The sequence below is a fragment of the Myxine glutinosa genome, chromosome 1, assembly GCF_964187855.1.
Source record: "Myxine glutinosa chromosome 1, kmMyxGlut1.1, whole genome shotgun sequence".
NCBI lineage: Eukaryota > Metazoa > Chordata > Myxini > Myxiniformes > Myxinidae > Myxine > Myxine glutinosa.
In genome coordinates, this window is record NC_136261.1 from 63,940,145 (window position 1) to 63,967,564 (window position 27,420).

General features: G+C 47.6%; 1 protein-coding gene across 1 annotated transcript in view; it reads left to right on the plus strand.

Moving 5' to 3' along the window:
• The window catches only part of LOC137412468 (single Ig IL-1-related receptor), a 73,250-nt gene that overhangs the window by 40,092 nt on the left and 5,738 nt on the right, over positions 1-27,420 (plus strand). Inside the window, exon 3 of the mRNA XM_078772557.1 lies at positions 9,769-9,908. Coding sequence (XP_078628683.1) covers positions 9,769-9,908 — 140 coding nt within the window. The remainder of the gene's footprint in view (positions 1-9,768; positions 9,909-27,420) is intronic.

Consider the following 27,420-nt stretch of genomic DNA (forward strand, 5'->3'; position numbering starts at 1 on the left):
GACCTTTATACAACACTGGAGCAAGGAGGGCGATATTTTAACAACAATTTACACGACAACAACAACAAAAAAAAAACATTCTCATATCCACAACACTGCACCCTCCTCCTCTTAGGCACGTCTCGGGCCTATAACTTTAACTTTTAGTGTGGCACGTAGGTGTAGTTCCCTCTACATTTAACCTGACCCTGAGTGCGACAGTTTTAAAACATAACTAAATATGTCCCGCTGCTCCATTGCACCCTACCTAACAGACTCACGCCCACAGCTAACCGAATTGCGGAATGGTCTTCAAACTATACATTTACGGTGGGGGCGCATTATTTACAATGACTCTACTTTTATTTACAATACGCAACCCAGGACCTGTGATTGTTCTTTTGGGGGGGAGAGACAGTCTGCTCTGCATCAATGCACCTTGAAAGCACCCAAAACGCACCAACACACCCTCAAGCACCAATCGGTGCTCAGTCATCACTGTTCATCAAAATAAAAACAACAACCCCTAACCCTGCTGGTGGTCTCTTGCTCTTCGGCTCCCTCTGCTGGCTTTTGCTTTCTTCCAGATGTTGTCATTTTCTTTGCTGGCAGCCTATTTGCAATAAAACTTGCACAAAACGTGTCCATTTTTATTTTCTTTATGGCTCACAGGGCCGACTAGTGTGGTTCACCTGTGGGGCATCGGTGCCCTGTGGCCAAGGTCCGCCAGCAAGATCTCGGGCCTTCATGGCCGGTTCCAGCAGAGGGGCCATGCCCCAACCCATGGGGTCCATAAGTGGTGCTCGGCCACAGACATGTGGTCCATAAGGTGGTGCATCACTGCAGACAGCTGTGGTTGCGAGAGGTTCGGGCGCACAATGGCCGACTCACGCACGCTCCCCTCGGCGCCCAGTGGCGCACAAGCCCTCATGTGGGAGACAAAAGGGGGGAAAAGACAGATGAGCGAGGGGTAAGGTCACAAGGGTACACATCAAACAAGGCAATGCAAGGCGAAGTGCGTACGGAGAGCGAAGTGAGAAAGCTCGTCCCTACCGTACGTCACCCCCCCTGTCACCTACTCTACCCTTGCCCTTACCCCATATTTACAAAAATCTACACATTTACAATTCGTCACTACTGTCACGTCTTCCCCATATTTCTCCTATACCAAATTCGTTCCACAATCCCTCTATCCAAAATTTGCCATCACCCAATTCATCATCAATCCTCATAAAGGAGGAAGAGATGGAACATCAGCACAATGTCACACCCACATCATGATGCGTCTCTCAATCCAAACATCTGCACAATAAAAATAATAAAACATGGCATGGTGTGGAGGTACGTCACCTCAGGTGAGTGGATGCAGATGGTGCGAGGAGATCTTCATCCTAACTACTTTCTAAATGACTTTAATACACTTTACACTACCCGGGATCTTTCCCTGCCAATCCATTGGCCATCTTACACTATGGGTTCTAAAAAACCAATTCCCATTGACCAAACTGTGGTGCTTCTCAATTTGGGGTCTCACTCCCCCGATTCATCTCCGGGTGCCCTTGCACAATTTCCGGGCTGGGTCGTGTAGCTCTCCCAGCAGGTCTACCCACCTGCACACCTCCACCACTGTAGTTGCCTCCGAGCTTACCTGCTCCTTACCCTAACCTATCTAATTGGGGAAGGCCCCTCCTGGCTCTGTCACCCCTCGGTGCCCTCTGGCACTGGGCTACCCGGGTCCGTCCTCCGGATCCTCTGGCCCCATCCACAACAACTCTACCGGCTCCCAGAGCCCACCTGTGGCCTCACCTGGCCGACATCCTCACAGTGGTGGAGTGCCCAAACCAACTATACACACTAACAGGCTACACGCCCAGCCATTTCCACAACACTAATGCACCCATCCAAATACCATTCTTCCACCCGCACCACAGATGCCAATATCCAACCACAATTTACCTATACCCTCTACCTAACACTTACACTACCCTCCCCGGGTATTCGTGATGGGGGTCCATCCTTCCCCCATTCACACCTCCGCACCATCCACTCCACTCCACAGTTTCCATCCTACTCACTCCACGACCATCCATTCCAATACTCCATATATTCCACACTACAATTTATTCCATACACCTGTAGTTGCACACCTGTGCAATCACACCTGGTGCCACCTGCAACCTCCTTCCTTCCTGGACCATTTGGTCAGCACAACTCACTTTACTATCACTCACTCATACATTGCTCCATACACATGTTCAGTTGCACACCTGTGCAATCACACCTTTTAACCACACACTTTTCACAATACACTTCTGAATACACCTCCAACACTCACACGGCATCATCTAATCTACCTGTTGCCCTGCTAACTTAGTGCTCCCCGTCTTCCCTTTAAACTAAGCACATACCACGTCATTATCATCCACTCTAATCTACCTGCGTCCCCACTACAGGTATCATTGTCACTACCTAATCTTAACGTTACCTAAGGTCATATCCTAGGTCCCTATCATTATATCCTAACCCTCCCTCGGCGAGTTTTCACTGCCATAAACCCCATAAAACTAGTGCTCCTTTGCCCCCGTTGTGAGAGATGGCAGAGTTGCCATCCCCCCACATCGGGTATCTTTCATTATAAATTTTGCTCGTCCAAATTCCAGCTAATCAAAAATTTGCCAATCACTACCAATCGTCTGCCAATCCTCACTCTGCCAATCATCAAATTTTGTTTTTCTAATTTCGGGGCCAAAACACTATCCTCATCATCACGTCTACTCACTAGAGCCTCTCGGTGCGCCAATTCACTTCTACAGCCCGGCTTCGCACAGCCGAGCAATGAATGCGGGTTGCTTGGTGCCGGCGGCTGGATGCGTCCGGCACTCGGTGCAGGGAAGGAGGTTTACCCGGGCCGAGATCCCACGCACCACCTCGGCACGGAGCCATCCAATGGCCCGATCTCGACCTGCCGGAACGCCTCAACAAAAAGGGGTCGCCATGACGACCCTCCCTATCGGGCTGCCCGCTCCGCCTAGTGGAGCACGGACGCGGCCGTTCCGAGCGAGGCCCAGCGTGGATCGCGTATGGCGGTTCTTTCGAAACCGCCGTGGTTCGGATCCCCGCTGGTCCTCGCGGCACGCGAAGCTGCCCGGCGCGCACCGAGGACCCGATTCGGCTATACGTCGCTCTAACCGCTAACCCGGTTACCGTCGATGCTCCACTTGCATGCTCACACCCCGCAGCCCGTTCCTTGCTCCTCATCATTGCACCTTCTCTTACACCCCCAGGTACACTCATTCCGCTCACAGACTTGGTCACACACCTGACCACCGCACACCTTTGCACACACTCGTCGTTCGCACACCTCACCAACACACCTCTTCGCGCCCCCTCCTCGGTCACCTCCTCTGTGACCACCACAGGTGTGCTCTCACTTGCACACCCAACCACGTGCCTCACTACCAACTCCATCGTGCATTCCCATACGCGCTCTACCATTCCAGGTGTGCATCCTTCCATTCCAGGTGTACATCCTCTCTCACCTGCCACACCCAACTCACGCTCCGTGTCACTCTCACTACTTTCACCTCCACACTCGGTCACGTACTCACCCTTACTCTCGACAGCGTACTCTGTACTCATGCACCCATCCGTTACACACCTTTCTCGCGCACACTCTCCCATTACATCCTCCGTAACACTCACCACAGGTGTGCATTCTCCCTTACTTTTGACAGTGCACTCTTTCCCCATGCACCCATCCGTTACACACCTTTCTCGTGCATCCTCTTGCGCACACTCTCCCGTTACTTCCTCCGTAACACTCCCCACTACGCGCTTCCATGTGCTCCCTCGCACACGCGCTACGACCAACTCACTTTCGACAGCACACTCACTCCTCGGCGCGCACTTTTTCCTCACACACCCCAGAGTCGAACATTCTCGCACACCTCCTCCTTCGCACTCCGTACCTGTCGCACACTTCACCAACGGCCTCTCACGAACACCCGGATCCAAATCAACCCCCAAGCCGACTGAAGCTCCCCTCACATCATGTACATTTCCATGTATATCGCCACTCACCTTGGCACCTCGTCTCCGCACCTCCTTCGCCACCTGCAAACTCTTTATTTGGTTAGTGAGCACACAATTATGAGTTGAGCACCGACCTTGCACATATTCCATCACCTCCTCCTTTATCTCCCTCTTAGTTTCCCTCCGTCTCTTCTTAATTTCACTCACCTCCTCTTCCACTTCCGCTAACTTTTGCTTCACCTCTTTTATTTCCCGGTGCGTCTCCTCAATTTCGTCCTCTAAGGCTACCTTGACCGTCTCTATGTGCGTCCTCACCTCCCGGTCGTTCGTCTCCATTACTTCTGTCACCTCATCCAACCTCGTTGTCAGTCCCTCACGTACCATCTGACATTGCCTCTTCGTCGCTATCAAGTCGTCCTTGATGTCTTTTTGTGTCGCTTTTAACCCTCCTAGTACCGCAGTGTTCTTTTGTACCTGCTCCACTAACTCCGTCTGTCCCACCGTCAGCTGTTCCACCTCCTGCGTCAGGTCCTCTATGCCCCCTTGTAACCTAGCCATTCCATTTCTCACCTCTTTTTCCATACGCTTCTCACCTCGCTTTACCTCCTCGCGTACCCCCGAGACCTCCTCGCTTACACCTCGTCGTATTTCCTCCTTCATCTCCTTCATCTCCTCCATCTCTTTTGTAGATGCCACCCTCATCTGTCCCAATTCATCCCTCTGAGCATCTAATTTACCTTCTAACCCAATTTTCACCTCCTCTATCTGGTTCCCCATCCGTTTGATTTCCCGGGCGGATTGCTCCCCTACTTCCCGCAATTTGTCGTCCATTGTGTTTTCTAACCCCCTTAACCCATTTTTCACCCCCTCTATCTGATTCTCCTGGGCAGCCATTCTATTTTCCACCCCCGTTAACCCATTTTTCACCTCTTTTATCCCGTTGTCTAACCCCTCAAATTTATTGTCTAAACGTTCACTGGTACCCCTTGCTTCGTCCCTCTTTGCCCCCATCATTCTGTTTTCCATTTTTTCACTATCAGCCCTCGCTTCGTCCCTTATTCGCTCACTATCAGCCCTCACTTCGTCCCTTATTCGCTCACCCATTTTGTCCATAATGGCCCCCATTTGTAGCAAAAAAAGGTTCGAATCCACCGGTGCTGCTACGGTCACGGGCGCCGCTAAATTTGGTGCCGCTACACCCGCGTGCGCGAGGACGCCATTTTGCGCGCCTGACACCTCCTCAACCACCTCCTCAACCACCTCCTCATTGCTCTCCTCAATTTCTTCCCTCTGATCCTGGGTTACCCCTAACCCCTCTTCTAGTTCCCCCACCGGCATCTGATCGCCTTGACTAGCCATGGCGCGATTTCAAAGTTCGGGTTTTTGTTTTTGTTTTTTTTAAACAAAACAAATTTCAGCAGCTCGTAATTTTGAGCGCGTTAAGCGCGCTTCGGGTCCAATCCCGCTCCTGACACCAATTGTTACGGACCACGGATAAGATGTTGATTTGCCGAGCGGATGGCGCCGCGGCCCTAACAGTTACCCCGACTAACCCGATTCCCGAACGTTGGCCAAAACCGCGCCACAGGTATTCAATAAGGAAAAGACAAAGGCGACACGGATGTGAAGAAGAAGAAGAAGACAAAAAGGTTTGAAATACTACTAAATTTATTCCTACTATTTACACGCTCAAAGTAACCAAGGAGAAGGAAAGATAATAAAATAATATACAGAAGAATCAGAGACACAGTGCAATTATTAGCTTACCTACAGTCTTAATTATTACCCAGGGACAGAACAAACAAAGACAGACTCACGCGGGGAATGATGATAGGAATGGCAGGAGGTGGATGGCTGGAAGGGGAGGAAGGTCCAGCTGGAACCACAGCACGGTCGGGTCGGGGATGAGCAGCCGCCGCCCTCTCTCGATCGGCGCGTTTAGCAGTCGCCGTTCCTCTTTCGATCGGCGCGTTTAGCAGCCGCCGTTCCTTCGCGGCCCTGCTCAAAAACTGCCGTCAAGGCCCCCAAGCTGCTGTGGCTGAAGCTGCTGTGGCTGCTGCTGTGGCTGAAGCTGCTGTGGCTGCTGCTGCTGTGGCTGCTGCTGCTGTGGCTGAAGCTGCTGTGGCTGCTGCTGCTGTGGATGAAGCTGCTGTGGCTGAACTTGCGGTGGCTGGAGCTGCTCTTTCAGGGATCCCTTACTCAACTCTTCTCAACTCAACTCTACTCAACTCAACTCTACTCAACTCCTGTTCAGTCCAACCACACACTCTCGGCTTTTGCGCGCGCGCTTTTATAGCGCCTCAGGCGATCAAGCCGCTAGTGTCCAGGACACGCCCTTCGGTCAGCTCGCCTCGGCCCTGATTGGTCGGCACGGCCCTCTGGCTCCGCCCTTGATGACGATGGGCGGGCACGCCCTTCTTCCCCGAGCTGAGCACATGCTTAATGGCGGCAATTGTAGTTGGCAGTAGAAGTTTTGGGAGTGGGAATGGGGAATGAAAGGGGATCTATCTATTTGAATTCGGTGCAATGGAGTGTCATCTTAATGGAAGACAAGGCCTTACCCTAATACACATAATAAGGAAATAAGCTACTGAACATGGATATTATGGTGTCCTTCATGTATGCTTTATGGAACTAACTACGGGAACGCCCTTTGACCTTTATACAACACTGGAGCAAGGAGGGCGATATTTTAACAACAATTTACACTACAACAACAACAACAAAAAAACCATTCTCATATCCACAACAATATATATATATATATATATATATATATATATATATATATATATATATATATATATATATGTATGTATATACTATATATATATAAATATATATATAGTATATACTATATACTATACTACTACAAGATATATATATATATATATATATACTATACTATACTACTATATATACAATATATACTATACTATATATATACTATATACTATACTATATACTATATATATACTATCCTGCTGCTACTACTTAATTACTGGCCACAATTATTCCCATATTGTGGTGTCAGCCAGGAAACATTTCAGACCCAAGTGTTTTACGAGTAAACTGTCCAGGTCTGACGTTCAACTGAAAGTGATTTTTGGGACGAATTTGTTATTTGTTGCAATGGATGTTTGTGTTTCATTAATCGTTCCTTTTGTCCATCTTCAGTGTCAATCCCTTCACTGTCTATTCCCCCCTACACTTCTACTTGCCCATATCCCACAAACCCTATCCTTTACCAGTGTCCTACACCATATCCCATCCCTCTACTCCGTCGTACCCCCATTCCATCACCACCGCTTCCCCTCCCCTTCAAAACTCCCCCCTCACCCTCCTCTTCAAATCTCCCCCCCCTCACTCCTCCTCCTCAAAGTTTCCCCTCACATCCACAAGGCTGCCTCCTCCATCCTCCCTCTCTCTTCCAACTCATTCCTCTTCCTCCTCCTCCAATTTCTGCTTCCCTCTGCCCCCTCATATTACACCTCACGGTCCTTCATCCCATCACCACCTAGCCTTTTGTCCTCCTCCTCATCCTATCCTCTCTCCTAGCTCTTCTGCAATCTCCGACACACTGTCAACAGTTCTCATTACCTTCCTCATATTACCGAGCTTACTAAATCCTGGTGGCATCTGGTAAAATCTGTTTCTGGTGTTTATTCCCCCTCCATCCCCTCCCTTACCTCAAATTGCTACACAGCTGAATTCCTCAAGTCTGTTTGCTTCAAAATCTTGTGTCCCAAACCCATCGCTTTCTGTACCCACCTTACCCAGTCACACCCAGCAGCTCCTGGACTCTGTGTCCTTCTCTCCCGACAAGACGGAGAAGTTTCTGTCAATCCTCGACACCGGTTCTGCAACTGGACTAGATGGCATCAGCCCACGGGTCCTAAACTCCTCCTCTGCCGCTCTTTCACTCCCTCTCTCTGTTCTCTTCACCCTCTCTTTTGCTCAAGGTCATCTGCCTTCTGCTTGGAAATCAGCCAACATCACCGCTTTACACAAAAAGGTGCAAAAACAGATCCTTGCAACTACAGACCAATCAGCCTGCTCTCAATAATCAGCAAAGTCTTGGAATCTATCATTTCCGACATGAAATCCTTCCTCTTCTCCAATGGCTTCATCTCTGATCATCAATTTGGATTCAGACCAGGCCACTCTACTCTGGACATGCTACTTCTGCTGTCTCAGCAATGGATGGAAGTCCTCAACGCCAGACAGGATATCAGCGCGGTCTCCCTTGACATATCTCGTGCCTTCGATACGGTCTAGCACCCCGCTCTGCTCAACAAACTCTCTTCTTATGGCATCTCTGGAAATCTCCACGCATGCCTGGTGGACTTCCTCTCCTGTCGTAGTCAATGTGTGGCTCCAAATGGAATTCTCTCATCTCCTCTTCCTGTCCAAGCTGGAGTTCCTCAAGGCAGTGTTGTGGGCCCTATGCTTTTTCTGGTCTTCATTAATGATCTCTCCGACTCTCTGGAAAATCCTCTCTATCTTTTTGCTGACGACTCCACTCTCTGCCGCTCCATACCTCAACCCTCAGATCAGCAAGCAGCAGCCTCTTCACTCTCTGCAGACCTGGACACAATCACAGACTTGTCAAACAAGTGGAACATGTCTTTCAATCCTGACAAATCTCACACTCACTTTGTCTCTCCGAAAAGACCGATTGGAAGACCCTCACCTCTACTTTCTCAACAATCCTCTCGAAGAAGTTCTGTCAGTCAAGCTTTTGGGTCTCACTATGATCTTTCCTGGGATCTGCCATGATATTTCCTGGGAAAACCACATTTCCAAGCTGATCCCCAAAGCCAGTCGCCGACTGGGCATCCTCCGTTGTGTGAAATCCTTTTGTTGGCAGAACTGATCTTCTCACCACATACAAAGCTTTCATCCACAGCTTGATGGAGTACTGCTCTCCCCTCTGGGCTGCTCTCCTCTCTCCCCTGATGGAGTACTGCTCTCCCCTCAGGCTCCTGCCTCACACCGAGCTCGGCTTCACGCTATAGAAACCAAGTCTTTTAGAATCATTGGTATCTCCCACGATGAAGCTGATTCCGAGGGCCTTTCTCTCACCACAGGCAGGTTGGTGGTCTTTCTGTTTTCTGCCAACTCTTCTCCGGCCTAGCTCCCCCTGCTCTGTCTGTACTCTTCCCACCCCCAATATTCCTGCAGGATGCACAAGATCTGTCAGCAACCCCTTTTGGTGAAACTTCCAAAATCAAGGCTCTGCTCACCTTCACTTTTTCATTCCTCTTTTTTCTCGCCTCTGGAACAAATCCCTCACTCTCCTCAATCCCACTCCTCCGTCCAGTTCTTTAGAACAGCTGTTCACCACCATCTCTTATCTTCCCCCTTCCAAAACCTTGATCTTTTCTACCCCCGCTAATACACCCCAAATCCACCTCCTTCAAATTCCTTGTTTTCTTTCCTGAAAGTCTTGGTAGTGTCAATATTGTTTATCCCGTGTTCTCCACCTCAGCCATCTCTCTTCCACAGATCTCCCAATGTCCCTATTCCCTACTGTTGTTGTGCTTCCTTCTCACCCCCTCTTGTCCCCCACTCCCTTTATGATATGTTATATGTGTTTGCTCTTACACGAGCCTCAACCTAGTAAACAACAAAATTGTTCAGTGTACCTTCTTATTTGAGATAGCAGGTGTATTTACCTCGACCTCTAAACTTGGTCACATAATAAGTTTGCAAATGTGAGTTATTTATTTGCTGTGTTGACTTTGTCTGTCGCAGGTATTCCGGTTACAATGGGACGCTGTACGTTTCCAGCGTACTTTACACAAACCTCACTGAGGCGCACTTTGGAATCTACGAGTGTCACATTCAGAGTGAAGGTTCCAACATCACCATAACGTTCGCTGTGATGAAGCCAGGTAGTAAGAGTCCTGGATTTAATCCTACACCAGTAAAATGGTACTACATGTATTATTCCAGTGCTCTAATATTCATTAACCAGTATGAGTCTGTGTAACTCTGAAATGCTCTTGATAAATGCTTCCAGAAATTTGCAAAGCTGGAAGTAAATATGAACAAACTTGAAGTTTCACTCTCAAAAATGTATATTGCACTTTAGAAATTTAACCTGTTATTGTCAACTTGGAAAGTTTAACATGTATAGCAGAATTTGTAAGTTTTACATACATTGTTGGGCTTGTAAGTTTTATATCTCTTATAGTACGTGTAAATGTAACATGTATTGCCGAGATTGTTAGATTGTCCCTCCACGCAGCAGGAAACGGGATTTTGTAATCACTTTTGGGTGTGTGTCATTGATTGTTATCCACATAATTTGGGTTTCAGAAGGTGGAACGGAGTCCTCCCAGAACTCGAAGTATCCACCCCCACTTCGGTGTAGGATTGTGATTCAAGGGCTAAGTGGGAAGTTTTCATGTTCTCAGAGTTTTGTTCCAAGGCCTCTTTTCAGGAGCGTCACTGAGCCTCGTACAGCCTCCAAAGATAGTTTGTTTGTGGTAATGTTCCCACGGATGGTTTTTAAGTTCTCTGTAAGGTTCTTCTTCCTCAATCCTGTTGCCACAATTATCACTGGTACAATTTTGGTGCTCTTCAGCTTCCAGGAACTTTTCACTTCATTCTTGATGTCTTGATATTTGGTCATTTTCTTGATTTCTGCCTTATTTAGGCCAAAATCCCTGGGTACTGATATCTTAATCATCGATGCTGTCTTGTCCTTTTTGTTCCTGAGTACTATGCCCTGTGGCAGTGCTTTTTTTCTGTGTTCACGCTGGATGGGATCAGGTTGTACATTTGCATTATGTCCTTCTTTTCAATGATTGCGTTTGGTTCATGTTTCCATGAGTTTTGTGGAACTGGGATATTGAAATTTCTGCAGATGTGCCAGTGGATTACTCCACATACCTTGTTGTGCCTTTGAATGTACAGCTGCTCTGACATGAGTTTTTTTTACATCCCAATAGGTGACTTGTGTTTTCAGTTTCTACCTTGCAGAACCTACACTTGTCCGATTGGCTCAGTCCTCCCATCTTTTTAAAGCCATTGATGTGATGTCCTTGGTGTTGGGCATTAATTCGTTCTCTGTCCCAGTTCAGCTGACCTCTTCTTAGCCATTCCAGTGATCCTTCTTTGTCGATCCACAATATGTCCAACTCTTTTTTTTATTTTTCACTGCTCTTTTGTCTTTCTCCCAATTGTCACTATGTATCTGCTGGTATTTCATCCTTTATTTTTCTTTTGTCTTTTTTGCAATTGTTGGGGCTCTGTGTGTATGTCTGTCTGTCTGTCTGTGTCCAGGTCATAACTTTTTTGCCATTTGAGCTTTTGTCATGAAATCTTCCAAAAAAAAACAAACCCTTTAATATGAGAATATCAAGAATACAAATAAATGAAATATACAATGTTTAAAAAAAAAAAAACTGTTCTTATCTTTAAGTTTAGTTTGAGTAACAAAGCGGGCTTTTCATTTTGAGATGCTTTCTTGTTTTATATGTACGTATTATAGAGTTTGTTTATAAGTTTTATATGTATTATAGAGTTTGTTTATAAGTTTTATATGTATTATAGAGTTTGTTTATAAGTTTTATATGTATTATAGAGTTTGTTTATAAGTTTTATATGTATTATAGAGTTTGTTTATAAGTTTTATATGTACTAGGGCATGCCCGTACTATATATATATCTAAAATTATATCCCCCCCCCTCTATTTACATGAAATGGTTTGGTCCATTCGCAAAGCCAAAGCGAACGGCTTGCGAGTACGGTGACAACCCCCCCCCCCCCCCCCTCTATTTACATGAAATGGTTTGGTCCAAAGCGAACGGCTTGCGAGTACGGTGACAATCCCCCCCCTCTATTTACATGAAATGGTTTGGTCCAAAGCGAACGGCTTGCGGAGTTTGGTAAAGAAATCGCCATAGCTCGGTAACTACTTCTCCGATTAATATGAAACCTTGAAAGTGCCCGTACGTGGCGTACCCGTAACCGTACCCGGTACCGTACCCGTACCGTACCCGTGACGTGCCCGTAATGAATATGTACAAAATATAAATATGTATGTACTACAATCGATCGTACCTTACAACAATCGACACAGATTGCAACGTCAAATAAATGAATACGCTCTCAAATGTGCCGTCCGAGGCAGCGTCTGCTCGCCACGTTCAGCGTCACTATGACTATCCGTAAGTCCGGAAGTGACGTCCTCATTTGACTGTCCGGAAGGTCGCATATCGCAGTTACGATGAATCGCAAATTAGTTTTAATTAGTTTTAAAACATAGTTTAACGCCAACATAGTTTGCCAACGTGAAATAAATGAATACGCTCTCAAATGTGCCGTCCGAGGCAGAGTCTGTTCGGCACGTTCGGCACACGTGATAGCTCGCTGCTCTCTGATTGGTTGAATCGTTTTTTGGACATAGCTCGGTAACTACTTGTCCGATTAATATGAAACCTTGAAAAGGCACATCCTCGGGTCCCCAGCAATATACCTGGCAAGTTTAAAGTATATCGGACCCGTGGTTGTCGAGAAACAGCGGTCACAGACAAACAAACACACACACAGACACACAGACACACACACACACACACACACAGAGATTGCTGGAATTATAGATAGATGTATGCAGTTCTTCTTCTTCTTGTGTATGCAGCACAAGGCTGCGAGTGACATCATTGGTGGGGGCGTGGCTGTACCGCTGATGCAATGTCATCTGCTGGTTCGGGTCAGAATTTAGAAATTCGGCCAGGGTGCCGGCGATAGCTCGCCTACTCTTCGCGAAGGACACTGTGGGATCTTTAACGTCCACCAAATAATTCTGGCAGACAGGATGCCTGTTTCATGTCTATCCAAGCGACGGCAGACACAATGATGCCTCGCCTTGCCTACAAAACACCGGCAACCGGCAAAACACCGGCAAAAACAAAACACCGGCAAAACACCGGCAAAACACCGCCTTGCCTACAAAGACACATAAATATGTATGTACTACAATCGATCGTACCTTACAACAATCAACACAGATTGCAACGTCAAATAAATGAATACGCTCTCAAATGTGCCGTCCGAGGCAGCGTCTGCTCGCCACGTTCAGCGTCACTATGACTATCCGTAAGTCCGGAAGTGACGTCCTCATTTGACTGTCCGGAAGGTCGCATATCGCAGTTACGATGAATCGCAAATTAGTTTTAATTCGTTTTAAAACATAGTTTAACGCCAACATAGTTTGCCAACGTGAAATAAATGAATACGCTCTCAAATGTGCCGTCCGAGGCAGAGTCTGTTCGGCACGTTCGGCACACGTGATAGCTCGCTGCTCTCTGATTGGTTGAATCGTTTTTTGGACATAGCTCGGTAACTACTTGTCCGATTAATATGAAACCTTGAAAAGGCACATCCTCGGGTCCCCAGCAATATACCTGGCAAGTTTAAAGTATATCGGACCCGTGGTTGTCGAGAAACAGCGGTCACAGACAAACAAACACACACACAGACACACAGACACACACACACACACACACACACACACACACACACACAGAGATTGCTGGAATTATAGATAGATTATAGAGTTTGTTTATAAGTTTTATATGTATTATAGAGTTTGTTTATAAGTTTTATATGTATTATAGAGTTTGTTTATAAGTTTTATATGTACTAGGGCATGCCCGTACTATATATACTAGGGCATGCCCGTACGTGGGTGCCCGTTCCTTGCCAAAAAAAAAAAAAAACGCTACCCGTACGCTCTACCCCGCCCGTACGCCCGTACGCCCGTAAACAAAAAAAACAACGCTCTTCGCTTCCGCCCTTCGCTCTGGGAGAAATAATGCGCATAAGAAATCGAGAAATTATTATTTTCTCTGGAAGAAATCGAATTACGAACCGTAATGGCGCACGCGCTCGGCTCGGCTCGCAACAACGCGTTCTGTGATTGGCTGCCGGAAGTGAAGTCTTCACTGTCCGGAAGGTCGCAAATCGCAGTTACGATGAATCGCAAATTAGTTTTATTTAGTTTTAAAACATAGTTTAACGCCAACATAGTTTGCCAACGTGAAATAAATGAATACACTCTCAAATGTGCCGTCCGAGGCAGAGTCTGTTCGCCACGTTCGGCACACGTGATAGCTCGCTGCTCTCTGATTGGTTGAATCGTTTTTTGGACATAGCTCGCTAACTACTTGTCCGATTAATATGAAACCTTGAAAAGGCACATCCTCGGGTCCCCAGCAATATACCTGGCAAGTTGCAAGTATATCGGACCCGTGGTTGTCGAGAAACAGCGGTCACAGACAAACAAACACACACACAGACACACACACACACACACACACACACACACACACACACACAGAGATTGCTGGAATTATAGATAGATATCTAAAATTATATCCCCCCCCCCCCCTCTATTTACATGAAATGGTTTGGTCCATTCGCAAAGCCAAAGCGAACGGCTTGCGAGTACGGTGACAATCCCCCCCCTCTATTTACATGAAATGGTTTGGTCCAAAGCGAACGGCTTGCGAGTACGGTGACAATCCCCCCCCCCCCCCCCTCTATTTACATGAAATGGTTTGGTCCAAAGCGAACGGCTTGCGGAGTTTGGTAAAGAAATCGCCATAGCTCGGTAACTACTTCTCCGATTAATATGAAACCTTGAAAGTGCCCATACGTGGCGGACCCGTAACCGTACCCGGTACCGTACCCGTACCCGGTACCGTACCCGTACCGTACCCGTGACGTGCCCGTAATGAATATGTACAAAATATAAATATGTATGTACTACAATCGATCGTACCTTACAACAATCAACACAGATTGCAACGTCAAATAAATGAATACACTCTCAAATGTGCCGTCCGAGGCAGCGTCTGCTCGCCACGTTCAGCGTCACTATGACTATCCGTAAGTCCGGAAGTGTCGTCCTCATTTGACTGTCCGGAAGGTCGCATATCGCAGTTACGATGAATCGCAAATTAGTTTTAATTAGTTTTAAAACATAGTTTAACGCCAACATAGTTTGCCAACGTGAAATAAATGAATACGCTCTCAAATGTGCCGTCCGAGGCAGAGTCTGTTCGGCACGTTCGGCACACGTGATAGCTCGCTGCTCTCTGATTGGTTGAATCGTTTTTTGGACATAGCTCGGTAACTACTTGTTCGATTAATATGAAACCTTGAAAAGGCACATCCTCGCGTCCCCAGCAATATACCTGGCAAGTTTAAAGTATATCGGACCCGTGGTTGTCGAGAAACAGCGGTCACAGACAAACAAACACACACACAGACACACAGACACACACACACACACACACACACACACACAGAGATTGCTGGAATTATAGATAGACTAGGGCATGCCCGTACGTGGGTGCCCGTTCCTTGCCAAAAAAACAAAAAAACGCGACCCGTACGCTCTACCCCGCCCGTACGCCCGTACGCCCGTAAACAAAAAAAACAACGCTCTTCGCTTCCGCCCTTCGCTCTGGGAGAAATAATGCGCATAAGAAATCGAGAAATTATTATTTTCTCCAGAAGAAATCGAATTACGAACCGTAATGGCGCACGCGCTCGGCTCGGCTCGCAACAACGCGTTCTGTGATTGGCTGCCGGAAGTGAAGTCTTCACTGTCCGGAAGGTCGCAAATCGCAGTTACGATGAATCGCAAATTAGTTTTATTTAGTTTTAAAACATAGTTTAACGCCAACATAGTTTGCCAACGTGAAATAAATGAATACGCTCTCAAATGTGCCGTCCGAGGCAGAGTCTGTTCGCCACGTTCGGCACACGTGATAGCTCGCTGCTCTCTGATTGGTTGAATCGTTTTTTGGACATAGCTCGCTAACTACTTGTCCGATTAATATGAAACCTTGAAAAGGCACATCCTCGGGTCCCCAGCAATATACCTGGCAAGTTGCAAGTATATCGGACCCGTGGTTGTCGAGAAACAGCGGTCACAGACAAACAAACACACACACAGACACACACACACACACACAGAGATTGCTGGAATTATAGATATATGTATGCAGTTCTTCTTCTTCTTGTGTATGCAGCACAAGGCTGCGAGTGACATCATTGGTGGGGGCGTGGCTGTACCGCTGATGCAATGTCATCTGCTGGTTCGGGTCAGAATTTAGAAATTCGGCCAGGGTGCCGGCGATAGCTCGCCTACTCTTCGCGAAGGACACTGTGGGATCTTTAACGTCCACCAAATAATTCTGGCAGACAGGATGCCTGTTTCATGTCTATCCAAGCGACGGCAGACACAATGATGCCTCGCCTTGCCTACAAAACACCGGCAACCGGCAAAACACCGGCAAAAACAAAACACTGGCAAAACACCGGCAAAACACCGCCTTGCCTACAAAGACACATAAATATGTATGTACTACAATCGATCGTACCTTACAACAATCAACACAGATTGCAACGTCAAATAAATGAATACGCTCTCAAATGTGCCGTCCGAGGCAGCGTCTGCTCGCCACGTTCAGCGTCACTATGACTATCCGTAAGTCCGGAAGTGACGTCCTCATTTGACTGTCCGGAAGGTCGCATATCGCAGTTACGATGAATCGCAAATTAGTTTTAATTAGTTTTAAAACATAGTTTAACGCCAACATAGTTTGCCAACGTGAAATAAATGAATACGCTCTCAAATGTGCCGTCCGAGGCAGAGTCTGTTCGGCACGTTCGGCACACGTGATAGCTCGCTGCTCTCTGATTGGTTGAATCGTTTTTTGGACATAGCTCGGTAACTACTTGTCCGATTAATATGAAACCTTGAAAAGGCACATCCTCGGGTCCCCAGCAATATACCTGGCAAGTTTAAAGTATATCGGACCCGTGGTTGTCGAGAAACAGCGGCCACAGACAAACAAACACACACACAGACACACAGACACACAGACACACAGACACACACACACACACACACAGAGATTGCTGGAATTATAGATAGATAGATGATAGAGTTTGCTTATTAGTTTTATATGTATTATAGAGTTTGTTTATAAGTTTTATATGTATTATAGAGTTTGCTTATTAGTTTTATATGTATTATAGAATTTGTTTATAAGTTTTATATGTATTATAGAGTTTGCTTATTAGTTTTATATGTACTAGGACGTGCCCGTACGTGGCGTACCCGTAACCGTACCGTACCCGGAACCGTACCCGTACCGTACCCGTACCGTACCCGTACCGTACCCGTACCCGTGACGTGCCCGTAATGAATATGTACAAAATATAAATATGTATGTACTACAATCGATCGTACCTTACAACAATCAACACAGATTGCAACGTCAAATAAATGAATACGCTCTCAAATGTGCCGTCCGAGGCAGCGTCTGCTCGCCACGTTCAGCGTCACTCTGACTATCCGTAAGTCCGGAAGTGACGTCCTCATTTGACTGTCCGGAAGGTCGCATATCGCAGTTACGATGAATCGCAAAGTAGTTTTAATTAGTTTTAAAACATAGTTTAACGCCAACATAGTTTGCCAACGTGAAATAAATGAATACGCTCTCAAATGTGCCGTCTGAGGCAGAGTCTGTTCGCCACGTTCGGCACATGTGATAGCTCGCTGCTCTCTGATTGGTTGAATCGTTTTTTGGACATAGCTCGCTAACTACTTGTCCGATTAATATGAAACCTTGAAAAGGCACATCCTCGGGTCCCCAGCAATATATCTGGCAAGTTGCAAGTATATCGGACCCGTGGTTGTCGAGAAACAGCGGTCACAGACAAACAAACACACACACAGACACACACACACACACACACACAGAGATTGCTGGAATTATAGATAGATTTATAGAGTTTGGTTATAAGTTTTATATGTATTATAGAGTTTGTTTATAAGTTTTATATGTATTATAGAGTTTGTTTATAAGTTTTATATGTATTATAGAGTTTGTTTATAAGTTTTATATGTATGATAGAGTTTGTTTATAAGTTTTATATGTATTATAGAGTTTGTTTATTAGTTTTGTATGTATTATAGAGTTTGCTTATTAGTTTTAAATGTATTATAGAGTTTGGTTATAAGTTTTATATGTATTATAGAGTTTGTTTATAAGTTTTATATGTATTATAGAGTTTGTTTATAAGTTTTATATGTATTATAGAGTTTGTTTATAAGTTTTATATGTATGATAGAGTTTGCTTATTAGTTTTATATGTATTATAGAGTTTGTTTATTAGTTTTATATGTATTATAGAATTTGCTTCTAAGTTTTATTTGTATTATAGAGTTTGTTGATAAGTTTTATATATATTATAGAGTTTGTTTATAAGTTTTATATGTATTATAGAGTTTGTTGATACGTTTTATATGTATTATAGAGTTTGTTTATAAGTTTTATATGTATTATAGAGTTTGTTTATAAGTTTTATATGTATTATAGAGTTTGTTTATAAGTTTTATATGTATTATAGAGTTTGCTTATAAGTTTTATATGTATCACCTCACCATGTATCATATCACCAAGGAGCTCGGGCTCCCACGTCGATCGGAAGAATGGACGCGACAAAAAGCTGGAATTCGTCCGAGTTGCTTTATTCAAACAAAACACTCAGGTACTCTGAAAAGCCCGTTTATCGGGCAGCAATATATATACACACATTATCCCGGAGCATTTGCCCAGGAAAGGCGAGAGGGGGCGTGGCCGAGCGTCCTGGCTGCGGCCTCGCAAGTTGAGCGCGGGCCTGCCCGGGCGTCCTGGACGAGCCCGGCATGGTGATCGCTCCGCGTCCTTGATAGGTGCAAGGCGATTGTGAAAACCCAGCGGTAGCCGCTACACACGTCCCCCCAGAATCGACTTGCACTGGCAGGGTCAATTTGAGGGGGGTCCTGATGACCCGGCCGAAGCGACCCCTGGCGGGTCGTGGGGGGGGGGGGGTCCGGTGTGGTGGTGGGCGGTCGAGTGGGGGGCACCGTGGACGGGGGGCGGCCTCGCCGTGGCGGAAGGGCCACCCGTGGTGGTTGGTCGACGTCCACGTGCGCCGGCCTGAGGCGGTCCACCGCAATCCGGTCCGACCTGCCGCCGATGTCGATGACGAACGACTTGTCGTCCCGTCGCAGGACCCGGAAGGGCCCGTCGTACGGCAGCCGGAGTGGCCCCCGATGTGCGTCGTGATGCACAAAAACATACTCCGCTGTGCGAAGTGCTGGGGGGACGTAGGACTGGGGGTCACCGTAGTGGGATGTTGGCACGGGGGCAAACCGTCGGGCGGCCTCCTGGAGGTCCGAGCGCTGGTGAGCTGCGGACCAGGGACTGGTAGCGTCGGGCACGAATTCGCCCGGGACGCGTAGCGCCTGGCCGTAGACAAGCTCGGCGGTGGATGCCTGGAGGTCCTCCTTGGGGGCCGTGTGGAGGCCCAAAAGGACCCACGGCAGCCGGTCGGCCCAACCGCCGTCTTGAAGGCCGTCCATGAGTGCGGCCTTCATGGAGCGGTGGAATCGCTCGCACAACCCGTTTGCTTGGGGGTGGTAGGCCGTAGTACGGTGGAGCTTGACCCCCAGGTTGCGGGCGACCGCGCCCCACAGCTCGGAGGTGAACTGTGGTCCGCGGTCTGATGAGATGTCCGCCGGTGCGCCGAAGCGGGCGACGCAGGTGGCGATGAAAGCCTGCGCCACGTCGGCGGTGGTGGTGGAGACGAGGGGAACGGCCTCCGGCCACCTGGTGGTCCTGTCCACCATGGTGAGCAGGTGTGTGAACCCCTGTGACAGGGGGAGGGGGCCCACCAGATCCACGTTGACGTGGTCGAAACGTCGTTCGGGCACGGTGAAAGGTGCCAGCGGGGCCTGGGTGTGTCGGTGGACCGTGGCCCGTTGGCAGGCTGTGCAGGTGCTGGTCCAATCGCGGACGTCCCGACGAAGGCCGTGCCAGACGAATCGCGCCGACACCAGCTTCTGGGAAGCTTTCCGGCCCGGGTGGGAAAGGCCGTGGAGGGAGGCGAAGATGCGGCGTTGCCAGGTGAAGGGCACAATGGGGCGAGGCTGGCCTTGGGAGACGTCGCAGAGCAGGGCAGTGTCCGCGAAGGGGATGTAGGCCAGGCGGAGGCCCGTGTCCGCCGCCCGGAGGGCTTGCACCGTGGTGTCGGTGGTTTGGTCTGCCGCCATAAGCGCGAAGTCCACGCCCAGGTGGACCGCATTCGCGCTGGCCCGGGAAAGACAGTCGGCCACGGCGTTGTTTTTGCCGGCGACGTGCCGGATGTCCGTGGTAAACTCCGACACGGCGGAGAGGTGGCACTGTTGGCGGGCCGACCACGGCTCCGTGACCTTGGCCATTGCGTAAACCAACGGCTTGTGGTCGACGAACGCCGTGAAAGGTCGGCCCTCCAGGAGGTGGCGGAAATGGTGGACGGCCAGGTGTAGACCGAGGAGCTCACGGTCAAACGTGCTGTATTTGAGCTCGTTCGGCCGGAGCTGCCGGCTGAAAAAAGCGAGTGGCTGCCAAACCCCGTTCACCCATTGCTCATGTACGGCGCCCACCGCGTAGTCGGAGGCATCCGTGGTGAGGGCGATGGGAGCGTTGAGCACCGGGTGAGCGAGCAGTGTTGCGTCGGCGAGGGCCCGCTTTGAGCTTTGGAAGGCCGCGTCCATTGCTGCGGACCAGGCGATGTCGTGCTTGGCCGGCTTGCCCCGGAGGGCTTCGTAGAGGGGCCGCATGAGTTGAGCAGCGCGGGGCACGAAGCGGTGATAAAAATTCACCATTCCCAGGAATTCCTGCAGGGCCTTTATGGTGCGGGGATGCGGGAACGTGGTGATGGCCTCGACCTTGGTTGGCAGCGGCACGGCCCCGTTCTTGGTGATGTGGTGGCCCAAAAAATCAACGGCCGTCGTGCCGAAGTGGCATTTGGCCGGGTTGACGATGAGGCCATGCTCGCTGAGGCGCCCGAACAGTGTTCGGAGGTGGAGGAGGTGCTCGGCCCGGGACGTGCTGGCGACGAGGATGTCGTCCAGGTAAACGAAAAAGAACGGCAGGTCACGCAGCATGCCGTCCATCAAGCGCTGGAACGCCTGAGCCGCGTTCTTGAGACCAAACGGCATCTGTAAGAATTCAAATAAGCCGAACGGCATGATGACTGCCGTTTTAGGGACGTCGGCTGCCCTGACAGGTACCTGGTGTGATATCCCTGTATGAGATCAATTTTCGAAAAAATGACCCATCCCGCCAGACGGGCGGAGAAGTCTTGGATGTGCGGGATCGGATACCTGTCGGGGGTGGTAGCATCGTTAAGGTGGCGGTAGTCGCCACATGGGTGCCAGCCGCCCCCTGGCTTTGGGACGATGTGTAGTGGCGAAGCCCACGCGCTATCGGAGCGCCACACGATGCCGAGGTGTTCTAAAGCGTCAAACTCGGCTTTGGCCACGGCGAGCTTGGCTGGGTCGAGGCGGCGGGCTCTGGCGTAGACCGGCGGGCCCGTGGTTGGTATATGGTGCTCGATCCCATGCCGTACTGCGACGGCCGAAAACGTCGGCCGCGTGAGGGCCGGGAACTCCGTGAGCAGGCGAGCAAACTTGTTCGCCGCCGGGAGGGCGCATGCCAGCTCGGTCGGCACGGAGCTGCTCAATGTGCACACCAGGGAGCTGAAGGTTTCAGCGTTTATTAAACGACGCCGTTGGACGTCCACCAGCAGTCCGTGTGCGCAGAGGAAGTCGGCGCCTAGCAGAGCCATGGGAACGTTTGCGGTTACAAACGTCCAAGCAAAGCATTGGCCGCCGAAGCAGAGGGTGACGTTGCGCAGGCCGAAGGTGCGGATGGCCGATCCGTTGGCCGCAACCAAGGAGGGGCTGCAAACCGCAGACTGCCTGTCCTGGTCAGAGGCGGGTATGACGCTCAGTTGGGCGCCGATGTCGCACAGGAAGCGCCGTCCGGACGCTTTATCCATGATGAACAGTAAGTTGCCCGTGTGGCCAGCGCTCATGGCTGGTAATGAACGCCGGCCCGGCCGTTTCCCGGCCTGCCGAAGGTGCACGGGGGTCGGCATGTCCGGGCCTTCTGTCCGAACCTGGCATGATAGTAACACCATGCTTGGTCAGGTGGAGGCCCCGGTCGTCGTGCTGGAGGTGGTCGGCTCGGTGTAGCGGCCGCCAATTGCATCGGCAGTTCGGTCGTCGACCGTGCCGGGTGCTCGGGCGCCATGGGTGTAGCGTCGGACGGCGGTGGGCCCCAGGTCGCTGCTGTGATGCGCTGGCCTGCGGCGGAGATCTTGTCGGCTTCCCTGGCAAGGGCACGGGGATCCGTGATCGTCGTGCTTGCCAGGGCGAGGCGTACCGGGCTAGGCAGCTGACGGAGGAACAGCTCCCAGAACAGGAATGCCGGAGAGTGCTCGCCGAGCAGTGAAAGCATGTAGTCCATTCGCTCGGAAGGGCGCGTGTCGCCGAGCTCGGGCAGGTCGAGCAGGAGCCGTGCGCGTTCCGCCGATGGGAGGGCGAAAGCGTCGAGGAGGAGCTTTTTAATCGCGCCATATTTGTCAGCGGCTGGCGGGCTCTCGAGGAGGCTCAGGGCGCGGGCCGCGGTGGCTGAACCGAGCGCTGCTACCACATGGTGGAAGCGGGTGTCGTCGGCCATGATGCCTCGCAGGGCGAACAGGGAGTCCGCCTGTGCGAACCAAACCGCCACGTGAGCCTCCCAGAAGGTAGGCAGTTTGAGGGCGACTGCCGTGTCCATGTCGGTAGGTCACCAATGAAGGAGCTCAGGCTCCAACGTCGATCGGAAGAATGGACGCGACAAAAAGCTGGAATTCGTCCGAGTTGCTTTATTCAAACAAAACACTCAGGTACTCTGAAAAGCCCGTTTATCGGGCAGCAATATATATACACACATTATCCCGGAGCGTTTGCCCAGGAAAGGCGAGAGGGGGTGTGGCCGAGCGTCCTGGCTGCGGCCTGGCAAGTTGAGGGCGAGCCTGCCCGGGCGTCCTGGACGAGCCCGGCATGGTGATCGCTCCGCGTCCTTGATAGGTGCAAGGCGATTGTGAAAACCCAGCGGTAGCTGCTACAATATGTATTATAGAGTTTGCTTTTAAGTTTTATATGTATTGTAGAGTTTGTTTATAAGTTTTATATGTATTATAGAGTTTGTTTATGAGATTTACATGTATTATAGAGTTTGTTTATAAGTTTTATATGTATTATAGAGTTTGTTTATAAGTTTTATATGTATTATAGAGTTTGTTTATAAGTTTTATATTGCCCCCCAAGCTGGGGTCGCACAAGCTGGGGTTTATAATATCTCTGGCCTTGCCCCCCCAGCTCTCTCTGGGCTCTGTCCCGCAAATATTCCTACAGGTCGCACAAGATCTGCCTGCAACCCTCTTATGGTTAAACTGCCAAAATCAAGACTCTCTGCTCACCTTCGCTCCTTCATTCCTCTTTTCTCCCGCCTCTGGAACAAACTCCCTCACTCTCTTCAATCCCACTCCACCCTCCAGGTCTTTAAAACAGCTGTTCACCACCATCTCTTATCTTCCCCCATCCAAAACCTTGATCTTTTCTATCCCCGATAATTTCACCCCAATTCCACTTTTTGAAATACCAACTTCTGACCTGGAAGTCCTTGGTGTCCTTGTGTTTTATACTTCTCCCACCCCCCACCTCCGACCCCACCCCTTCCCACGCCTCCTCCCCCCGAGCCCTCTCCCTCCCACACATCTCCCTGCTCTCAAATGTTGTGTGCTCTCAAGTGTTTGTGTGCTTCCCATTCTCTTGTCTTCCGCTCCCTCTTTTTATATATTTTGTTTGTCTGGTTGATTTGTTTGTGAAGTAAATGTCAGCTCTTTCACGAGCCTCGATTCAGTATCCAAAAAAAATAAAAAAAATAATGTATTATAGAGTTTGTTTATAAGTTTTATATGTATTATAGAGTTTGTTTATAAGTTTTTTATGTATTATAGAGTTTGTTTGTAAGTTTTACATGTATTATAGAGTTTGTTTATAAGTTTTATCTGTATTATAGAGTTTGTTTATAAGTTTTATATATATTATAGAGTTTGTTTATAAGTTTTATATGTATTATAGAGTTTGTTTATAAGTTTTATATGTATTATAGAGTTTGTTTATAAGTTTTATATGTATTATAGAGTTTGTTTATAAGTTTTATATGTGTTATAGAGTTTGTTGATACGTTTTATATGTATTATAGAGTTTGTTTATAAGTTTTATATGTATTATAGAGTTTGTTTATAAGTTTTATATGTATTATAGAGTTTGTTTATAAGTTTTATATGTATTATAGAGTTTGTTTATAAGTTTTACATGTATTATAGAGTTTGTTGATACGTTTTATATGTATTATAGTTTGTTTATAAGTTGATGTGTATCATAGAGTTTGTAAGTTTTGTATTTTAGTGTGTGTAAATTTATCATGGCACCACAACTGACATCCTAGTAACATCGACTGGATGGCTAACGAGCTGTTACCTTGGTTATTGATTTGAGTGACTTCGTGATCTGACTATGTATTACCTTGAACAACATATTTTGGCTTATATTTATATATATATATGAGCAGAGGTGTTAGCGAAATGAAATGAGAATGGTGAGATGTATTTGTAATGTGACACTGAAGGATAGGAAACCAAATGTGTAATTAGGAGGTAGGTTAGGTATAGAGAGCATTAGTGAGGTCATGCATAGGATTAGGTTGAGGTGGTTCGGACATGTGAAAAGAATTTGGGGGGTGGGGGGAGGGGGGGGACAGCTATGTGAAGAGGTGTATATATATATATGAATGTGAATGGAATATACATTTTGAGTGTGTGTAATTTTATCATGAATTGTAGAGTTTTAAGTTTAACTTGCTCTGCCAAAAACGATTAGCTGAAATGTCAGATGTGCAGTTTAGAGGAATGTTTGGCATTCTAGAAATGTGAATGATACATGGAATTTGGGGCACATACAGTTTTTTCAGAAAGTATTCACACACCTTGACTTTTTCACATTTTGTTATGTTACAGCCTGCATTTGAAATGGATTAAATTGACATTTTTGTCACTGATCTACACATAATGTACCCCATAATACCCCATAATGTCAGTGGAATTTTATTTTTAGAAATTTTCACGAAATAATTAAAAAATTTAAATGCAGAAATGTCTAATTTATTTTTAGGAGAAAAGAATTCATGCTGAAAATTTTCTGGAAGGTTCACTTGGCTGCGCCCGGATGAGTTTGAGGGTAGAAGAGTAGCAGCTGAAACCCGAATCCTTTCCAGGTTCCTCCTGATAACTGCAACTTTGCTCTTTACTTCTTCTGGTTCCTTCTGATGACTCCAATGCAGTATTTGGTTTTCCATTACATTACATAAGTATTCAACCACCTGAGTCAATGCTTCATAAAAGCGACTTTGACAGCGATTACAGCTTCGAGTCTTCGTGGGTATGTCTGTATCAGCTTTGCACATTTGGCTTTGGGAAGTTTCTCCTATTCTTCCTTGCAAATTTGCTCACACAATGTCAAGTTGGATGGGGAGCGTCAGTGAACAGCAATCTTCAAGTCTTTCCATAGATTATCAATGGGATTCAAATCTGAGCTTTGGCTATACCACACAAGGACATTTTCACGTTCTTGTTCTGCAGCCATTCCAGTGTTGCTTTGGCTGTGCGCTTGGGGGTCATTGTCCTGTTGGGACGCAAATCTTCGCTGCAGTCTAAGGTCTTTTACACTCTGAAGCAGATTCTCCTCAAGGATTTGCTTTGGTTTCATTCATTGGTCCCTCTATCCTTACAAGTCTCCCAGTTCCTGCCACTAAAAAGCATCCCCATAGCATGATGCTGCCACCACCATACTTCACGGTAGGGATGGTGTTTGATGGTTGATGAGCTGTGCTTGGTTTCCACCAGACGTAGCACTTTGCATTCAGGCCAAAGAGTTCAAATTTCATCTCATCAGACCACAGAATATTTTGCCTCATGATCTGAGTGTTTCAGGTGCCTTTTTGCAAACTCCAGACGTGCTGTCATGTGCATTTTTCTCAGGAGTGGCTTCCCTCTGGCCACTCTCCCATAAAGCCTGAATTTGTGAAGTGCTGCAGAGACTGTTATCTTTCCAGCACGCTCTCCCATCTCAGCCAAGGACCTCTGTAGTTTTGTCAGAGTGATCATTGGGTTCTTCCTCACCTCTCTGACCAATGTCCTTCTTGCCCAGTTTCTCAGTTTGGTCAGACGGCCAGCTCTAGGAAGAGTCTGGGTAGTTCCATATTCTTTCCATTTCCTTTGGAGCATTCAACACTATAAATTATTTTCTATCCTTTCCCAGATCTATGCCTCCTCACAATTATATCTCAGAGTTATACAGACAGTTTTTGGACTTCATTGTAGAGTTTCTTCGCTAACATTGTACAGTCAACTGTGGGACCTTATATGGAAAGGTGGGTTTCTTTCTAAATCATGTCTAATCAATTGAATTGGCCACAGGTGGACTCCAATCAAGTGGACATTTCAAGGATGATCAAAGGAAATTGGATGCACCTGAGCTCAATTTGGAATGTCATAGCAAAGGCCTTGAATACCCATTGCATCAAGATATTTCAGCTATTCATTTTCTATTAATTTGCAAAAATTTCTAAAAAATAAAATTCCACTTTGACATTATGGGGCAGATCAATGACAAACATCTCAATTGAATCCAGTATAAATTCAGGCTGAAACAACAAAATGTGAAAAAGTCAAGGGGTGTGAATACTTTCTGAAGACACTGCACAAGACACAAGACCCTCTTGCAAAAATACCAATTTGACGTTTTGCACACATTCACAAAATAATTGGGTGGTGTGGGGGAGGCAATCGGCCCCATACATGGATATACTAACATAATCATACTAAAAGAATCACAAGACTTTAAACAAACAAACAAAAAAAATACCTATTGTGGGCCCTGCCTCCCCCCTCCCACCCCCCCCCCCCCCCCCCCATCCCGTATACCTCCACAGACCCCAATTTTTGTAATGCCTTGAACAAACATTGGTACATCATGGGTGATGAAGGTTGTGGTGAAGTTTCATCGAAATTGTGTGTGTAGTTTCTGAGAAGAAAGCAAATCCCATTTTGGGGTGGTCAAACCTGGATCCACTTTGACCACTGGTAAACCCCCTTAGACCCCAATTTTTTTTTAATGCCGTGAACAAACTTTAGTCACAACACAACAAATATCATTTGTGCCAAGTTTGGTCACAATCCCGTCAGCGATTTCGGATAAGAAGTTGCGAGTGTTTACGGCCGGACGGACGGACTGATGGACAGACGACGCGCTATCGCATAAGCTCCCCTGAGCTTCGTTCCAGGTGATCTAACAAGGCGAAAGAGACATAAAATGTCATTGCCCAATGGTTTTAGTAATTTTGCTGTATGGAGTTAAAGACTGGAAGTCGGCCTTGTTTGGTCGGATTACAAAACAA